This window comes from Crocodylus siamensis, chromosome 4 (assembly GCF_052110815.1).
Source record: "Crocodylus siamensis isolate JL-2025a chromosome 4, ASM5211081v1, whole genome shotgun sequence".
NCBI classification, from domain to species: Eukaryota; Metazoa; Chordata; order Crocodylia; family Crocodylidae; genus Crocodylus; species Crocodylus siamensis.
In genome coordinates this window covers 44,304,478-44,319,257 of record NC_143398.1, presented here as the reverse complement: position 1 = coordinate 44,319,257, position 14,780 = coordinate 44,304,478, and the positions used below count along the sequence as shown (strand labels likewise).

The following is a 14,780-nucleotide window of genomic DNA, read 5'->3' as shown; positions in this document are numbered from 1 at the left end:
CAATGGAACCTTTGATTACCATGTGCTTCTGAGGCTGGGAGCACAGGCCACATGTACATTTGAAGGCATGATGGGAACCAGCCACTAAGTTATTATACATCTATTATATAATAGTGTTGTGACTTATTTCTTGTTTTGTTACACCATTTATTGCATTAATGTGTATTGGGTTAAACTGGTTAATCATGTCTTAAATGTAATGTCTGGAAGGGGCCCAGTCACTACAGCCTTTACAAGATTAAAAAAATAAAGTGAAAAGCCTTACACTAAAATCCCATTTCCAATCCTGTTCCAGTCTCTCCCTCCTTTCTGCTTTACTGTAACTCAGTACCCATTTGTTTTTAAGTATTTTGGGGTGTTCTTCGGTTTTTCAGTTTTTCTTAACACACGCATATGTAGCCTTTGTTCAAAGGTCTCTTAAAAATCACAACCCCATATGCCTACAGTTTTAAAATAAACCATTCAGATAAACCAGCACTGAATGAATTCCTGTCCTCAATCAAGAGGAAAAATTGTACTGAGCAAGGGACTGAACAATCCACAGGCATTTACTTATCTTCAAAGATTCCTCCCTCATACTGTACAACAAATACACTACGCTCTGTCTTATCTAGATAGACTTGAAGCCAAGACTTTGTTCTATTTACCTTGACTAGATTAGGTGTAGTGGGCCTGATCTGACCTCTGTTTATTGAGTGTCTTTACCCACTTGCTCTGGTAAGCTATGGGCCTTCACACACTGAATATTTGTGTCTACTTACAGCACCATGCTCCCTGCCCTTCTCTGTCAAACAGCCAGTGAGTCCTCCCAGGTATCTTGGCCTAGAGCAGAGGTCGGTAACCCCCAGCAAGTGTGCCAGAGCATGGCACATGAGGCTATTTTGCTCGGCACACCACAGCTGGCAGCTGCCACTGGTTATAGAACCTGGGCTGCTTGCAGCAGCTGGAAAGAAGGCTGCAAGCCCTGCTGCGAGCAGTCTAGGATCTGTGGCAGGCAATAGGGGCCTGCCCAGAGCCCAGGCCAGCTGTGGCAGTCAGCCGAGAGGCTGCAACTAGTACACCAGGGTCTCGAGCCCTGGCCTGGCTCCGTGGGTGGGGGCAGCTGCACATGTGCCTCAGGGTGCACAGTGGGGAAGGGGCCAGGGCAGTACAACCCCAGCCCCCCACCTGGAGGCACATATGCACCCACTGCCAGCAATGAGGATCAGGCGTCTTGTGGCTCCCTAGCCATTTGCACACCAAGTTGAGGTGTGGTTGAAGTTGGGATGTTTTTAGCACTCCAGCCAACATTGCCAACCCCTGAGCTAGAGAGATGTATTATGGAAGGTCCTGTACTTCATAGTGTGTCTGTGTGGCTTCATTAGCTTTGGCCAGTAAAGCAGGAGGTCATCGTTATCACTGATGACCTCAGCTATTTAATAGCTGGATGTGTATGATGGGTCAGAGACAAGTGCAGTAGGTGCTTCAAGGCTTATGCCCCTTAGGGTAGCATTCTGGTTTGTTTGTTTTCTGGGTGCCTAGATGATGATCTCTAAGCCCCATGCAGATTGGCATTCTATTCTACCTGTGTGAATGGCTACCTACCCGTACAGAAATAGCATGAGAGCTGGAGCAAATGTTGTAACTGCCTACCTAATATTATAGACAGATCTAACAATTATATTGCTGTCAAAGGATACCAATACAAGTTGTTAGGATGCAACTCTTAATGTTTGCATGATTCTACAATAATACAAGTATAGCAAAACTGATCTAACTTTAACCCTGTTGCATTCAGGGTCAAAGGTAGGATGGTTTGGATCACTACAAACTCAGACTGATGTAACAATGTAAGAGCTGCTGCATGCTCCTGAGCTGCAGCTCCCCTTCCCCTCTTTAAAGAGTCTAAAATGTACATTTGTCCATATCCTGAGTAATTTCTGTTAGTCAAATACTAAGGTATTGGGCTCAGTACAGGAGTAACTAAATGAAATTGCAATATGGATACAAGTAACACTTAGGCCAGTTTGTCAAGGCAGAATCTATCTAAATTACATGTTTTTTTGTAAGCAGTGTAATTTTTATTTGTAGCAAATAGAGCACACATTTGCCCTTTGTTAGGGGAAGCTAATCTTAGACCAGGTTCCACCATTTTTAAACCAGTCTATATGTTCAAGACTTCTGTTCTGTTATGGATGTAGACCGGTTTCCAGTCACTTATACCCGTAAAAGTGTAATGTCTGTACCTGGCCTTTAAGTGCAGGTTAAATCTGAAGTTGATAGATTCACAAGCCTCTTAAACCAGTTTAAAGATTCCTGGAAAGGTTCATAAGTGTGCCTGGAAAATGAAGTACTTTTTTGGACAAGTTCACTGTGAATCAGGTTGATCTTATATGTGGACATCACCTGTTTTGTGACATGAGTTGGTCCTCCAGGCATCCCACACTGCATTGCTTCCCTACCCTGCTCCCTCCCCCCCACCTATTACTGGCCACTCTGGTACGTAGCCAAAAATCTACTGCCTCTTTTTTCCCTTTTGTTAGTACTTTTTGTCAGTGAGCTTCTTTGCATTGGTTGTTCAAGAAAAACTATATTTCCAATTAGCAGTGCCCTCACTTCCTACTTGACTGTGGCCCCTCGTCATGCCTTCCCATCTCCTGGGAACCCCAAAATCTAGGTCTAAGCACTTCCTCCCCTCCCGGGAACCCCAATCAGGCAACAAGGCTGCAGAGTTAGGTCAAGTATAGGCTACTGAATTTTACTGTGCTTATGTTTAGAAGAGAAGGGAACACAAAGAAGTGGAAAAATCTGCTCTCCCCCCTGTCCCAGCCACATGTCACCCACCCTCTGGAACTGCCAAAGCATGGATGAAAGCACCTACCTCCCCACCCCAATTCATCCACTGAGGGCCTTGTTACATGGTAATTTTGGGTGGCTTCTGAAGCTCTTAATACCTGCATTGTCAACATATTAACACCTGAAGTTAGTTTTAAGCACTCCTTATGTGGCTCAAAGCTGTACCACTCCAGGGTAGGATTATTTCCAATCCATGTTACCCAGCTTGCATTATACTAAGGTGTAGCCACTCTAGGCTACACCTACTATAAACACTCTACACAGCCCCCTCCCCCACTGGCCAGGATTAGGCCCACATTCCCCCTCCCCCACATGCCCAGACTGCACTCCTCAGCACCATAGATCCCCGCTAAGTGCCTCCCTACCCCACCCTTACTTGTGGCTGCCCACACTGGGAAGCAGGCAGGGAAGGATTAAACTGCCTGCCCAGTGACTGCCACTGCTGCATCCTGGGTGGGTTCAATCCAGAGAAGAGCAGCAGCCCAACAGTGACTTCCCTTCCCTGCCTGCTCCCCTACGACAGACAGATTGGGCAAGCCACAAGTAAATGGGGCAGGGGAGTCAAGGGAGGAACCCTGGATGGTGGGGGGCAAGTGACGGGGGGGAAGCCTGGAATGGGAGGGGGGTTAGGGATTTTTACCTTTCAGTCCCCCAGGATTCTGCTGGCCTGAACACATGATTGCTTCAAACTCAAGCCAGCACTAACACTGATCAACATTTGTATGGCTCTCTGTGACATGTAACAAGGCCCTGTGAAGTATGCTGGGTTGGGTGCTCACTCCTATGCCCTATTGTCAGAACCACGGCACTTCAACTCCTAAAAGGTGGCTGTTCCACCTGGAATGCTAGTGAATCGTGTATGGACACCTCTGACCTGCAATGACTGTGAACTTGTTCCCAATCAGTGACATCTGAGAAATGTTCAGCTGTTAAATGTGTCCACATCTGTATATGGCTTGTGTTCTAAACATGGACAGACCAGAAGATCTAGTAGTCCCCTCTAGCCTGAAAAATAAAGGTCTAATTTTATTCTTAAAGGAATCTGGTTGGAAAGGCCAATCAGTTCTAACATAATTTGTTCCTGCGAAGTTAGAATAAATAAAACAACAACTATTTACAAAACTCAATTTAATATGTTATTTTTGCCACCACAGAAACAGTTTGCCAGCATCCTTTGCTGACCAGGAGCTACTGTGAGAAAAAGAAAGCTGAAGGGGAAAACACAGACAGAGACTAAAGCCAAGTCTTCACTTAAACTTGTATAGTCATGTTGATAAGGGATGTGATAAAGTGTGATGCTGAAAGAAAAGAAACCCCACTATAAGTATACTGGCAAAATTACTTTTTATATTGTCTGGGGATTTGCCAGCATAAGCTGCATTGTCTTGGCATGCTTATGGTGGCAAAGCATATTTCTAGTGTGGACTAGGCCTTAGAAGTGCTGGATGCCCCCAACTCCTTTCATTTCCCTCTAGAAAATAGATGTGGATGATTTTAAATGAGATTTAAGTGTAAAGTATTCAGAAGCACTGAAATGATTGGGCATCTGTTTTCCAGAGTGATTTAGGTATTTATGAGCCAAAATCATATTCCAGCAGTTGCCAAACCAAACAAAGGGCTATTCCAACCCATTTGGGGCCTCTTTGCACTTTGAGTGGGCTTGTAGAATCCACAGACTGTAGATAGGCTTACACAGAAGCAAGGTCATAAGCACATATGAGCTGACCAGAAGTTGGGTCATGAGTCTAGAAGTGGGGCTGCAGCCCAGAAAAGGTTGGAAATCACTGCCCCATTGACTTACAGTGGGGCCATAAACTCCAAAGTATCAATCATTCTTTAAACCTGGATGAAGGAGCCTATGTCACTTAGGGGTGTACATGGTATCTGTGTTCATCTGAGACAAAAAGACATACAAAAAACTAGAACTCTTGGTTCCAAAATGATACCTTTTATTAGACCAACTGGAAAATGGCAAGAAAATTGTCCTTTTCTGCAAGCTTTCAGGATCAAAGTCCTGTCATTAGGCTCTGGGAAAAGTGTAGATGGTACAAAATGGTAAAAAGTCCCCATAGGTAGGAAATAAACTTCATTTTTGCACAGAGGGAGCATCTTCCATGTTTCAGGGGTGTACTTGGTAGCTGTGTTGGTCTGAGTCCCCCATGGGGACTTTTTACCATCTTGTACCATCTACCTTTTCCGCAGAGCCTGATGAAGTGACTTTGATCCCGAAAGCTTGCAGAAAAGGACAGTTTTCTTGCCATTTTCCAGTTGGTCTAATAAAAGGTATCATTTTGGAACCAAGAGTTCTAGTTTTTTATATGCCCTATGTCACTTATGAACTTTTGAATTTTTTCTGTCCCACTTCTTGTGCTTGACCCTCAGTGGGCGCGTCTACACATGCCCCTATAGCACCACTGTTACTGCACTGTCATTTAGTCCTTCCTTTTGGAACAGCCCATACTGTGCTGTCCATGTGACGCACTGTTATTTTTAGCTGGTACGCCTCAGTAGCGACGCGCTATACCAAGGGAGTGCATCATTACAGCAATGCAGCTGCAGTGTTATGGTATTTGTATGGCGACATAGTGTCACATGTAAATGCACCCATTATGATTATGTTTTCTCACCTAATTTACTGGGTACAAGGAAGGAAAACTGAACAGAAATGACCCAAACAAAAACACTAGATCTGGACATTTCCACATTTTGCAGACAAAGTGAAGTATGATAAAAGAAAAGGAATGTAGCACAGGAAAAAGCAATAGTAATATCAAGTTTCCAAACTGTATCACAAATAATAGAGAATCCACAATGATTAAAATTTCTGTAAGAAAGTGCTTGATGATATGTTGCTAAACTAGGAAGATTAAACAGATGACAAAAATTGACAGTGATACACAGCAGATTCAAAAGGCTTTTTGCTGTTTTACAGGGCAGTGGATCGTCCCTTGCCTCAGCTGTTCGGACAACAGAACCTGTGACTGGCGAGCAATAACGTGGCAGCCACAAAACTGTCATCATGCTGTCCTGACTAAACCTGAGCTCCAGCAATGTGTTGAAGGCAGAAAGGTACGTGGTGGATTTAACCTTTATATCTGCTGCATCTGTAGCAAAAGATGAAGATTCCATTTTTAGTCGCTTCGAAATATATATTCCGGATATTATGTACTGGTGCGAATATACACATTGTGATTAAAGAAGAAATAACTATTTATTTTTATTTTAATCCACAAAGATAAAAAAAAGTAATTGTGCATTATTCAGTCCATTATATTATAATAGTGTTGCATTCTTTATTTAGCCTAGTAATCTTGTCTGTGGCTGTTCCAAGTAGCAGATGGAAAGTAACATAGGCCATCATTTGGCACTGGTGGGATTTCAGAATAAAAAATGTGTATTTGTCAGGAAGTGAAAAATAAGTTTTAATTGTTAAAGACTGACATATACTTTGCATGCAAGCTCTGTTTCTTCTGCTGTATACCTAATGCATGGCATTGCTTGTGCATACTAATCTTACCAAGTCTTCTTGCACATTCTTTTCTTATAGTGAAGCTTCTAAGGTGATTGCTTGGAAATACAATGTCTCCTTAGTAGGCATGATATGACTGTATAACATTTGAGAGAGTGATCTCTGATCTGAGACTCAGGTACATTAACTGGGGATACAAGTGTCCAGAAAGTAAGTAAATAATTGTTATAAAGATCTATGAAAATATATTTTCAAGTTTAAAAATGAATGTATTTTAGGTTAACCCAGACATTTTATTTGTTCAGACAAGTAGAAGAGATATCATAATCATCATTCCTCTGATATTTTATTTGATAGTTTCTTCTTACCTAGTTAGTCATTATCAAGCACAGAGTTCTACATTGCCTTTTTGGCTTCTTCCCCTGTGGTTTTTTCCCCAAGAATGGGGTTGTCTTGGATTGTGATGATTCATTTACAAACTGTCTTCTGTTCTTAGTTAAATTAATGTAACCAGGAACAATCCACAAGTTCAAGCTGTAGACCACACCAGAATTCATTCAATAGAGACTTCATGTACTTTTTCTATTGCTAGAGTCTCTGTCTCTCTTTCAGTTTACTGCCTATTGCTGAATTGTGAGGTTCCATGTAGCTAAACTCCATGTGAGACAGTGAGTGTGCATAGTTTCTAAGGCTTCGTCAAATTTTATTTTTATATGTACAGCAAATGTATTGAGTTGAATATGGACTTTTGTTTTATGTATAAGACAGATAGCTCTGGAGTGAGGTTACAAATGCAAAGGAGTTGGCTGATCTCAATCCAGTCCTTAGTTTACATGAAAATGGGTTGAGACATATATCTCTGGGGCAGTTCTAGGGCACCCCCAGACAAGCTATGTGCAATGTAAAGCACTATACAAAGCAGCCACAAAAATTTTCTACATTTCATGCAGAACACTTTTGTGGTTGGTTTTCTATTTTATGGTGCTTTAAATTGGGTGCACATGTAGCCCCCTTGCCATTTATGCTGAGATTAACACATTAACTGCTGCACAAATATAACCTATAGAAGGGCCCTAAGGTGCCACCCTGCCATGCCTTTTGTCACCAGAAGCCAAATCGGACAAACATTTGTTAAAGCATCATTAAAGCAAAGGATATATATTTAAAATTCACATGATCTCCATTATACTGTTATAAATCTTGAATATTGCCAGGAAAAGCACTGATTTATTGAAGTATCAGATAAGACTCAGGCCCTATGTGAACTACAGTGTCTCTGTTAGTGGTACAGTCCAAAGAAGAAAACAAAAACTTTTATTTAGCTAATTGGATTTCTGTTTTTTTCTTTGCAAATGTATTAAATCCAGAAGCTTTATCAAATAGTTTTCATAGGCGGTAACAATATTCTTAATGAATACTTTTGTCTCAGCAGGTATATCTGAGACTTTTCCCCAGAGGTCTTTTCTTTTATTAAACCTAATTTTATTGTATTTTCCCCTCTGGTATTATTTTTCCTTTAACTTTGAATTACTTTTAGCTCTATGAAGCATTTTGAGAGAAAATTTGTGTTTCTTACTAAATTAACTAGCAATAGATGCTAGTTTACCTTTTTTATATGAGTAGATCCTCTGAAGCAAAAGGAACTTCATTTGTAAGTTAGATGAGCAGAAGCAGACCCAAATTTGTATTGCTTTAAACCAGGGGTGTCCAATTCAGATCCACTACTGCCAAGGTAACCATAATAGCCATTGCTGCCATTGGCACCAAAGTAGCTGCTGCCATGGTGGTCACAACTGCCTAAGTGGCTGCTGCCCAGGTACAGATCCAACACATGAGAAGCCCTGCAGTCTGGATTCAGCCTGGGGCATGGGGTTGTGGTGGCAAATTGTAGTGACTACCTTGGCGGCAGTGGCAGTGATCACTATGGTTACCCCAGCAGCAAGTAGTGGATGAAATAGCCAGAGACGTAACAAACTCCTTGAGTGCCAGGGAAGGAGGAGGGCACTGGATATGCTGACCCTGGAGAGTTGGTGGGGGTGGAGGAGGGGGAGTGAAGTCTTGCCTGCCACTACTCTCCACAGAGTGAAGGCTGCTGATGTTGCTGCTCCTGCTGCTGCTTTCTACAGCTGCACTGATTCAGGCAGATCAACCCCATGGCCAGGCTCCCTGGTGGAAGCTGCCCTTAGTGCAATCATTCACTCTCCCCATACGCCAAGTATGTTATTGGGTACAGGGCTGCTATGGCAAAGACTTCCTGGGGGTAGTGAGGAGCACTGGAGGTTCTGAAAAAGATTTCCTCCAGCTGCCCCGTCTGGCTCCAGTGGTTGGGAAGGGACAGCACAGTGGCAAAGATTTTTGCAGTCAGGGGTGACTCTGAAGTAGTTAGTGCTTGAGTATGGTGCTGTCACTACTAAGCCCTAGTTAGTCTGCTAGAAACAGCTCTGGGGGCCAGATCCAGCCCATGGGTTCTAAATGTCTGATGGCTATGTATGTTGCATTAAATTATTAGGGCTTGAATATCCTGTTGGACCCTTAATACTGCTCTGCCAGAGCAATGAAAGCCAGCTTCAAAGTGAATGTAAATGAAATTTATACCCTGTCAGAGCACTGCAGATAGGCCTTCATGCAAATGAGCATTGGGCAAAATTCAAAGTGGTCCCTTCAATGCCTAGATGGGGCTTCTGCTAAATATAGGCACCTAAATTGAAGAGAAATAAAATGGCCCTCTGCCAACACAAAATTCATTAGGAGCTAGAATTTATTAGGTACCTCCATTTCAAATCAAGTCAAGTCAGTTCCAAGGCCACTATGACCATAGAGGCACCTTTGATGCTGTAACAAACCTTCTCCTCTCTGCCCTGGGTTTGGCTATCTTTGTGCACTCTGTCAGTTGAAGCCCTGTCCAGTCCTTAATATTTGTTCCCCAGCTCTCCTTGGGTCTACCACTTTTTCTCTTTCCCCCCACTGCACCCTGCATTATGGTGTTGGGAAGGGTGTCTGACCTTCTCACGATGTGTTCAAGCCACTGCAGATTCCTTCGTTGCCAGACTACAGACAGAAGTTACACATAAACCAATTTAAGTGATCAGAAACTGGTTTAAACCTATAACAGAACATAAGTTCAGTACACATAAACCAGTTTCACAATACCGGTTTGAGAGAGACCTGGTTGAACGTAGTATCAGGTTTTACAGATTAAGCTCAAACAAGTTTATGGAACTTCTGTCCCAGACCCCTTCTGGCTTTAAGTTAAATCAGAGTCCTCCAGCATCCCAGTATGCTCTGCAGCCCTGGACTGGGCTGTGCTGTCTGCTCCAGTGGATGCTGACCCTCAAAAAATGAAAGGGGAAGGGAAGATTTATTTTCCTTCCCTCCCCTGGCCCAGCAGCACAGATCCCAGCGTGATCTGCCAGGCAGGGGCACAGCAGCCTGTCAGGCATTTCTCCGCTTGATACTTCAGTGGCAGGGGGGTGGCCAGCCCCAGCAGTAGCCTCAAATGAACTGGCCAGGGAGGGGGTTTAATTCCCTCTTCCCTGTCTGAGCAGCACAGATCCAAGCCAGGGCTGTCTGGCATTCCTCCTTCACTGTTGCTGCGGCAGCGAAGGGAGAGCGGCAGGCAGACCCCAGCTGAGGTCTGTGCGGGTGGGACAAGGAAGGGGGAATTGAAGGCCCTCCCTGGCCAGGTCACTTGAGGCTACTGCCAGGGCTGGCCATGCCCCCCCAGCATAGGTTCTCTGCAACCAAGGGCATGCTCTAGCACCCCCTGGCTTCTGGCCTGACCCACTGCAGGCATGTGCCTGCATTTCCTGAGTTATAAGTGAATGTCTATTCGCTTGCAAATTGGTTCGAACTAGGCAGGGTAGAGTAACCTGCAAAGACTGAATCAATTCAGGCTCTGGCTTTTTGAATGCCTGTCTCTAGCCACAACCTCTAACAGTGGTTCATAGGTTCCAGTTTTGTAACTGATTTGCTGCTTGGAAGACTCATTGGTCTGATGCTCAGTGTACAAGACATACAGCAGACTCCTAAAAAGCAGTCTCCTAAAACACTTCCATTTGGGATTTCAAAATACTCTTGATGTATATACACCAGGGCTTCTGAGCATGCTCAAAAGTGTTGCAGGTAGAGCTCATAAGTACACCGTGATTTACAGTGCCTCAGCTTCAACAAGAAGTGTTCGGAGTGTGCCCTCACCTAGTCTTTTCTATAATCTGGTAATTAAGGGACTCTTCTGGGGAATGGAGACATGGGCTTGAATTTCCTCAGGGTGAGGAAGACGTATAACCCATGTCTCCTATCATCAAGTCATCAAATGTTTTTTAACTACTAAGCTATTGGGCAAAAGTGAGCATGCTTCATTCAACAGCAGTATCAAAAGTGAGGTTAGGTATTGTGAACCCCAAGTGAACACCAGACCCTAGTGGACAGCCTAAGTCAGGTACCTTAATTCCTCAGAAGAATGGGAATCCTGACATATGCCTGTGCTTAGTATTTCCTACAGATATATATATCTATAGAAAGATAGATATAGATATCTCTATATTTATATCTATCTTTATACATAGATATAGAAAGATATTGATAAAGAGATATTTATATCTGTGGGACAGGGTGGCACCTATCCATCCATAGGCCCATCTGTATGTTCACTCAAAAAAAAAATTATCTATTTATATCTATATATATACTTACATTTATAGATATAAAAGTGCGTGTATATATGTATGTATATACACGTGTGTGCACACATACACATAGATATGAGTGAACATACACATAGTAACCATCCAATACATATTTATATTTCCCAATTCATGCTATTAATTATATATTCTGGCATTAAGCACTTATGGAGTTCACTAAATTCTAGATTAACCCAGAGAATTTATCTATTCAGACAAATAGAAGAAAAATCATAATCATCAGTTTTTTGACACTTGCTTCTTATCTGGTCACTCCTTTTCAAGCACAGGGTTTTACATTGCTTTTTAGCTTCTTCCCCCCCCTGTATTTTTCCCCCAAGAATAGGGCTGGCTTGCATTGTGATTTTTTCATTTACAGAATATATTCTGTTTTCAGTTTAATTCATTTAACCAGGAGAATTCCAGTGGAGCAGTCTCTATGATGGCATGGTCTTTGTGGCATGGTCCCTGTGAATATGGTATAGAATACTGTGCGAGTTTTATTGCTATTGCAGATAAACAAAGCATCTGTTTAATTCACTAATGATTCTACCACCAGAGTATATATTCATTTAACCTAACTTTGGTTTTCTAGGATTTTGTATTAATATAATGTAGCTTCAGTATATCACTTTTCACCTTTAGAGTTCAAAGTACTTTACCAAGAAGTTAATCATCTGTATTTTACATTTGGGAAGCTGCAGCATAGAGAGAATAAGTGACTTGCCCCAAATCATCCGGCAAACCAGTACAGATCTTGAAGTAAATCCTACATCTCAGTCTAGTGCTCCGTCTAATAGATCACACAGTATTTGAGCTGCTATTTAAAGTTAATTTCAAACGTATGGCAGTAAAATGTCATAGTATTATATACAATAGCAAATTATCACCCTATGTGCCTCATGTGTGTAACCCTAGGCACGATACTACCCGTGCATTCACCTGAATAGTTTGATGCTGGGGTACCCGGTAGGAAGTGGCCCCACCCAGCTCCCTGGGTAGCTGCTGCAGGGTCCCTGAGCGGAGAACCTCCCCTTACAATCAAACAACCTTGCAGACCGTTAAAAAACTATTCACAGGATTTAATTATTTACAGGGTAAACATATGACCACTACAATAGAACAAATGTTACACTGCATGATCTGGTGATAGTGGCTTAAGAGTTGATGCTTCTTGGATATACGTTACACTAGGGGAAGGTATATAAATTACCCATGATAAATAAGGAACCAATACATAAATACATAAATACATTGATACTCCATCTAATAAACCATCAAGAACTTATTTACATAGTCTGTAACCTATATAGTGGGTACTGAGGACCTTGTGTGCACAGCCCCTGGCTGGGTGTCTCAGGGAGCAGAACTGTGTCTGTGACCCTGCACAGGATATGTGGGTGGTGCCTGGTGCCGGCATCCTTTGAATGAGCTTCAGGGGTCTCCATGCAGCAGGCAGTGGCTCCTCCCCTGTAGTCCCTGCAAGACAGCTTATTCTTGCCCAGACCCCTTCCCTGGCATGGAGCAGTGGGTGGGCTGCAGGTTGTAACAGTTTCTCCTGCCCAGCACTGCAGCCCTTCCTGTTCTTTCAGGGGGGTCCATTTTTAATGCTGCTACATGTGTATGCATGCAGATAGTGTAATTGACTCAGACTGTGCAATGACCTCAAATGAATTGCTCTTGCCAGGTTTGCATGAAAATAATAACTTAGCTTGACCCATCTTGGCTCTGGAATAATATTAGTCTTGTCATATTGCACAATATAAACAGGTTAAAATGAGGTTAGATCTGAATGGGAAAATCCAGGTTAGGCAGAGAGGGGTGTTTATGGCCCTTACCTCTGGGTTGGTACATGCAGGTCTTCTGAGATTACATGGCACTTAAAAAAAAGGTAAGTATTGTAGTATCCTTGTCAAATGCCAGCTATGGTAACTATAAGATAATTTCTTAAATTCATCCTGCAGCTTTATGCAACAAGAAATAAAGTCTTCCTGATTTCTTTTCTTTATGAAATATGATTAAGCACTGTTAATAGTTCCTAAACTTTACCCATGGCATAGCTGCATTTCAATGACAGGTGACCAGAAATAGGTTAACGGAGTTTGTACAGCAAATATCTTGGGGCCATTTTGGGGTGAAAATAAACATATATAGAAGCATTGGGTATGTTTTAGGAAAAAAAAAATTCTGGTTTACCCATGTTTCATAGAGAAGCAATAGAACACATCCATTGACATATTATCCCTAACATACTTTTTTTGTATTTACTCACTTTTCTAAGAGAGTAAAGCCAAAAAGACCTTTAGCTACCTATGCCACAATTTAGTTATGAATAAAACTTACAGAAGGAATGTGAAATTATTTAGTTTTCCAAACTTCAGTCTGGTGACATTTCTTGTATTAAAATTCGTTTGCATTTCAGAGGTAATTTATAAAGTATGGTCTGTCTGTCTGTCACTTTCTGTCTCTGTCTCTCTCTCTCTTCCCCACCCTTTTTCCAATAAGCATAATCTAGTTGTCAGCTTCATTTTCCATTTGTTTTTGGTTTGCCATTTAACTACTGTTTACCTTTTGTGTGTATGAAATTGTGTTTGCTCTTAATTGGGCTCTATTCCATGAAAACGTGAGGCCACTGTTTGAGAATTGCTACTCTCCTGATAGAAACTACAAGCATACAAGTAGCTGGGTTTTTGGTTGTAACTGTGATGGTTCTGTTATGGGGTGTAGTTATTGTGGGGGTGGCGGAGATGTGTTGGCAAGTTTTGCATTTCTTGTCCTGGCACGGTCTGGATCCATTTGGAGTGTTTTGGGTCATAGGGATTTTGCTTCTGGTGATGAGGTTAGTGAGGTTTGGTGCTTGTTTAAAGGCTGGGATGGGTGGTTCTGGAAAGATCTCTTTAAGAGAGGGGTCTTCTTCTAGTATGGGTTACAATTGTTTGAGGATTTTCCATGTAGGTTCTAAGGAAGGGTGTTATGTCATAACTAATGGTGTGCAATTTGTGGGGATTTCCTTTTTGTACTGCAGCAGATCTTCACGTGGTATGTGGGTAGCTCTTTCAAAAGTATGATCTATCTTTATGAATGAGTGTCCTTGTTGGGTGAAGGCCCTTTTGAGATTTGTGAGGTGGTGATCATAGGTATTCTCAGTAGAAATTCTATGGTATTGGAGGGCTTTGCTGTATATTACAGGCTTCTTGGTGTGTTCAGGGTGATTGCTGGTTCTGTGTAGATATATATGATGGTCTATGGGTTTCTTATAGATGGTAATTTGTATTTTACTATTTTGGATATTGATCATGGTGTCCAAAAAGGAAATACTGGTAGTAGAGTATTCTGATGGAAGGATTGTTGATTTTTTTTATGGAAATTGATCAGAGACTACAGGATTTCAGTCTAAATGATGAAGATGTCATCTGTGTATCTCAGGTATAGCATGGGTTTGATAGTGAAGTTCTTGAGGAATTCTTCTTCCAGGTTTCCAGGTGGGCCATAAAAAGGTTGGCATATTGTGTGGCTATTTTGGTGCCCATAGCTGTGCCCATGGTTTGGAGGAAGTGTTGGTTGTTAAAACTTAAGTTGTTATGTGTGAGGAAGAAGTATATGAGTTCAATGATATCTTGAGGTCTGTACTCTGAGTTGTAATCTTGCTCTTGTAGATATGTGAGATAGCCTTGGATGCCAACCTGGTGTGAGATGTTGGTGTATAAGCTAGTGACATCCACTGTGACTAGGAGGGTATTGCTAGGAAGGTTGTCTATGTTTTTGAGTTTTTGCAGGAAGTCTGTTGTGTCTTG

At 42.1% G+C, this 14,780-nt stretch overlaps 1 protein-coding gene across 3 annotated transcripts in view; it reads left to right on the top strand.

Moving 5' to 3' along the window:
* CPED1 (cadherin like and PC-esterase domain containing 1) overlaps positions 1–14,780 on the top strand; it is a 243,408-nt gene that overhangs the window by 206,455 nt on the left and 22,173 nt on the right. For all 3 annotated transcript variants that reach the window (XM_090042204.1, XM_090042203.1, XM_090042205.1), the window contains one exon: positions 5,768–5,904. In XM_090042204.1, coding sequence (XP_089898330.1) covers positions 5,768–5,904 — 137 coding nt within the window. The remainder of the gene's footprint in view (positions 1–5,767; positions 5,905–14,780) is intronic.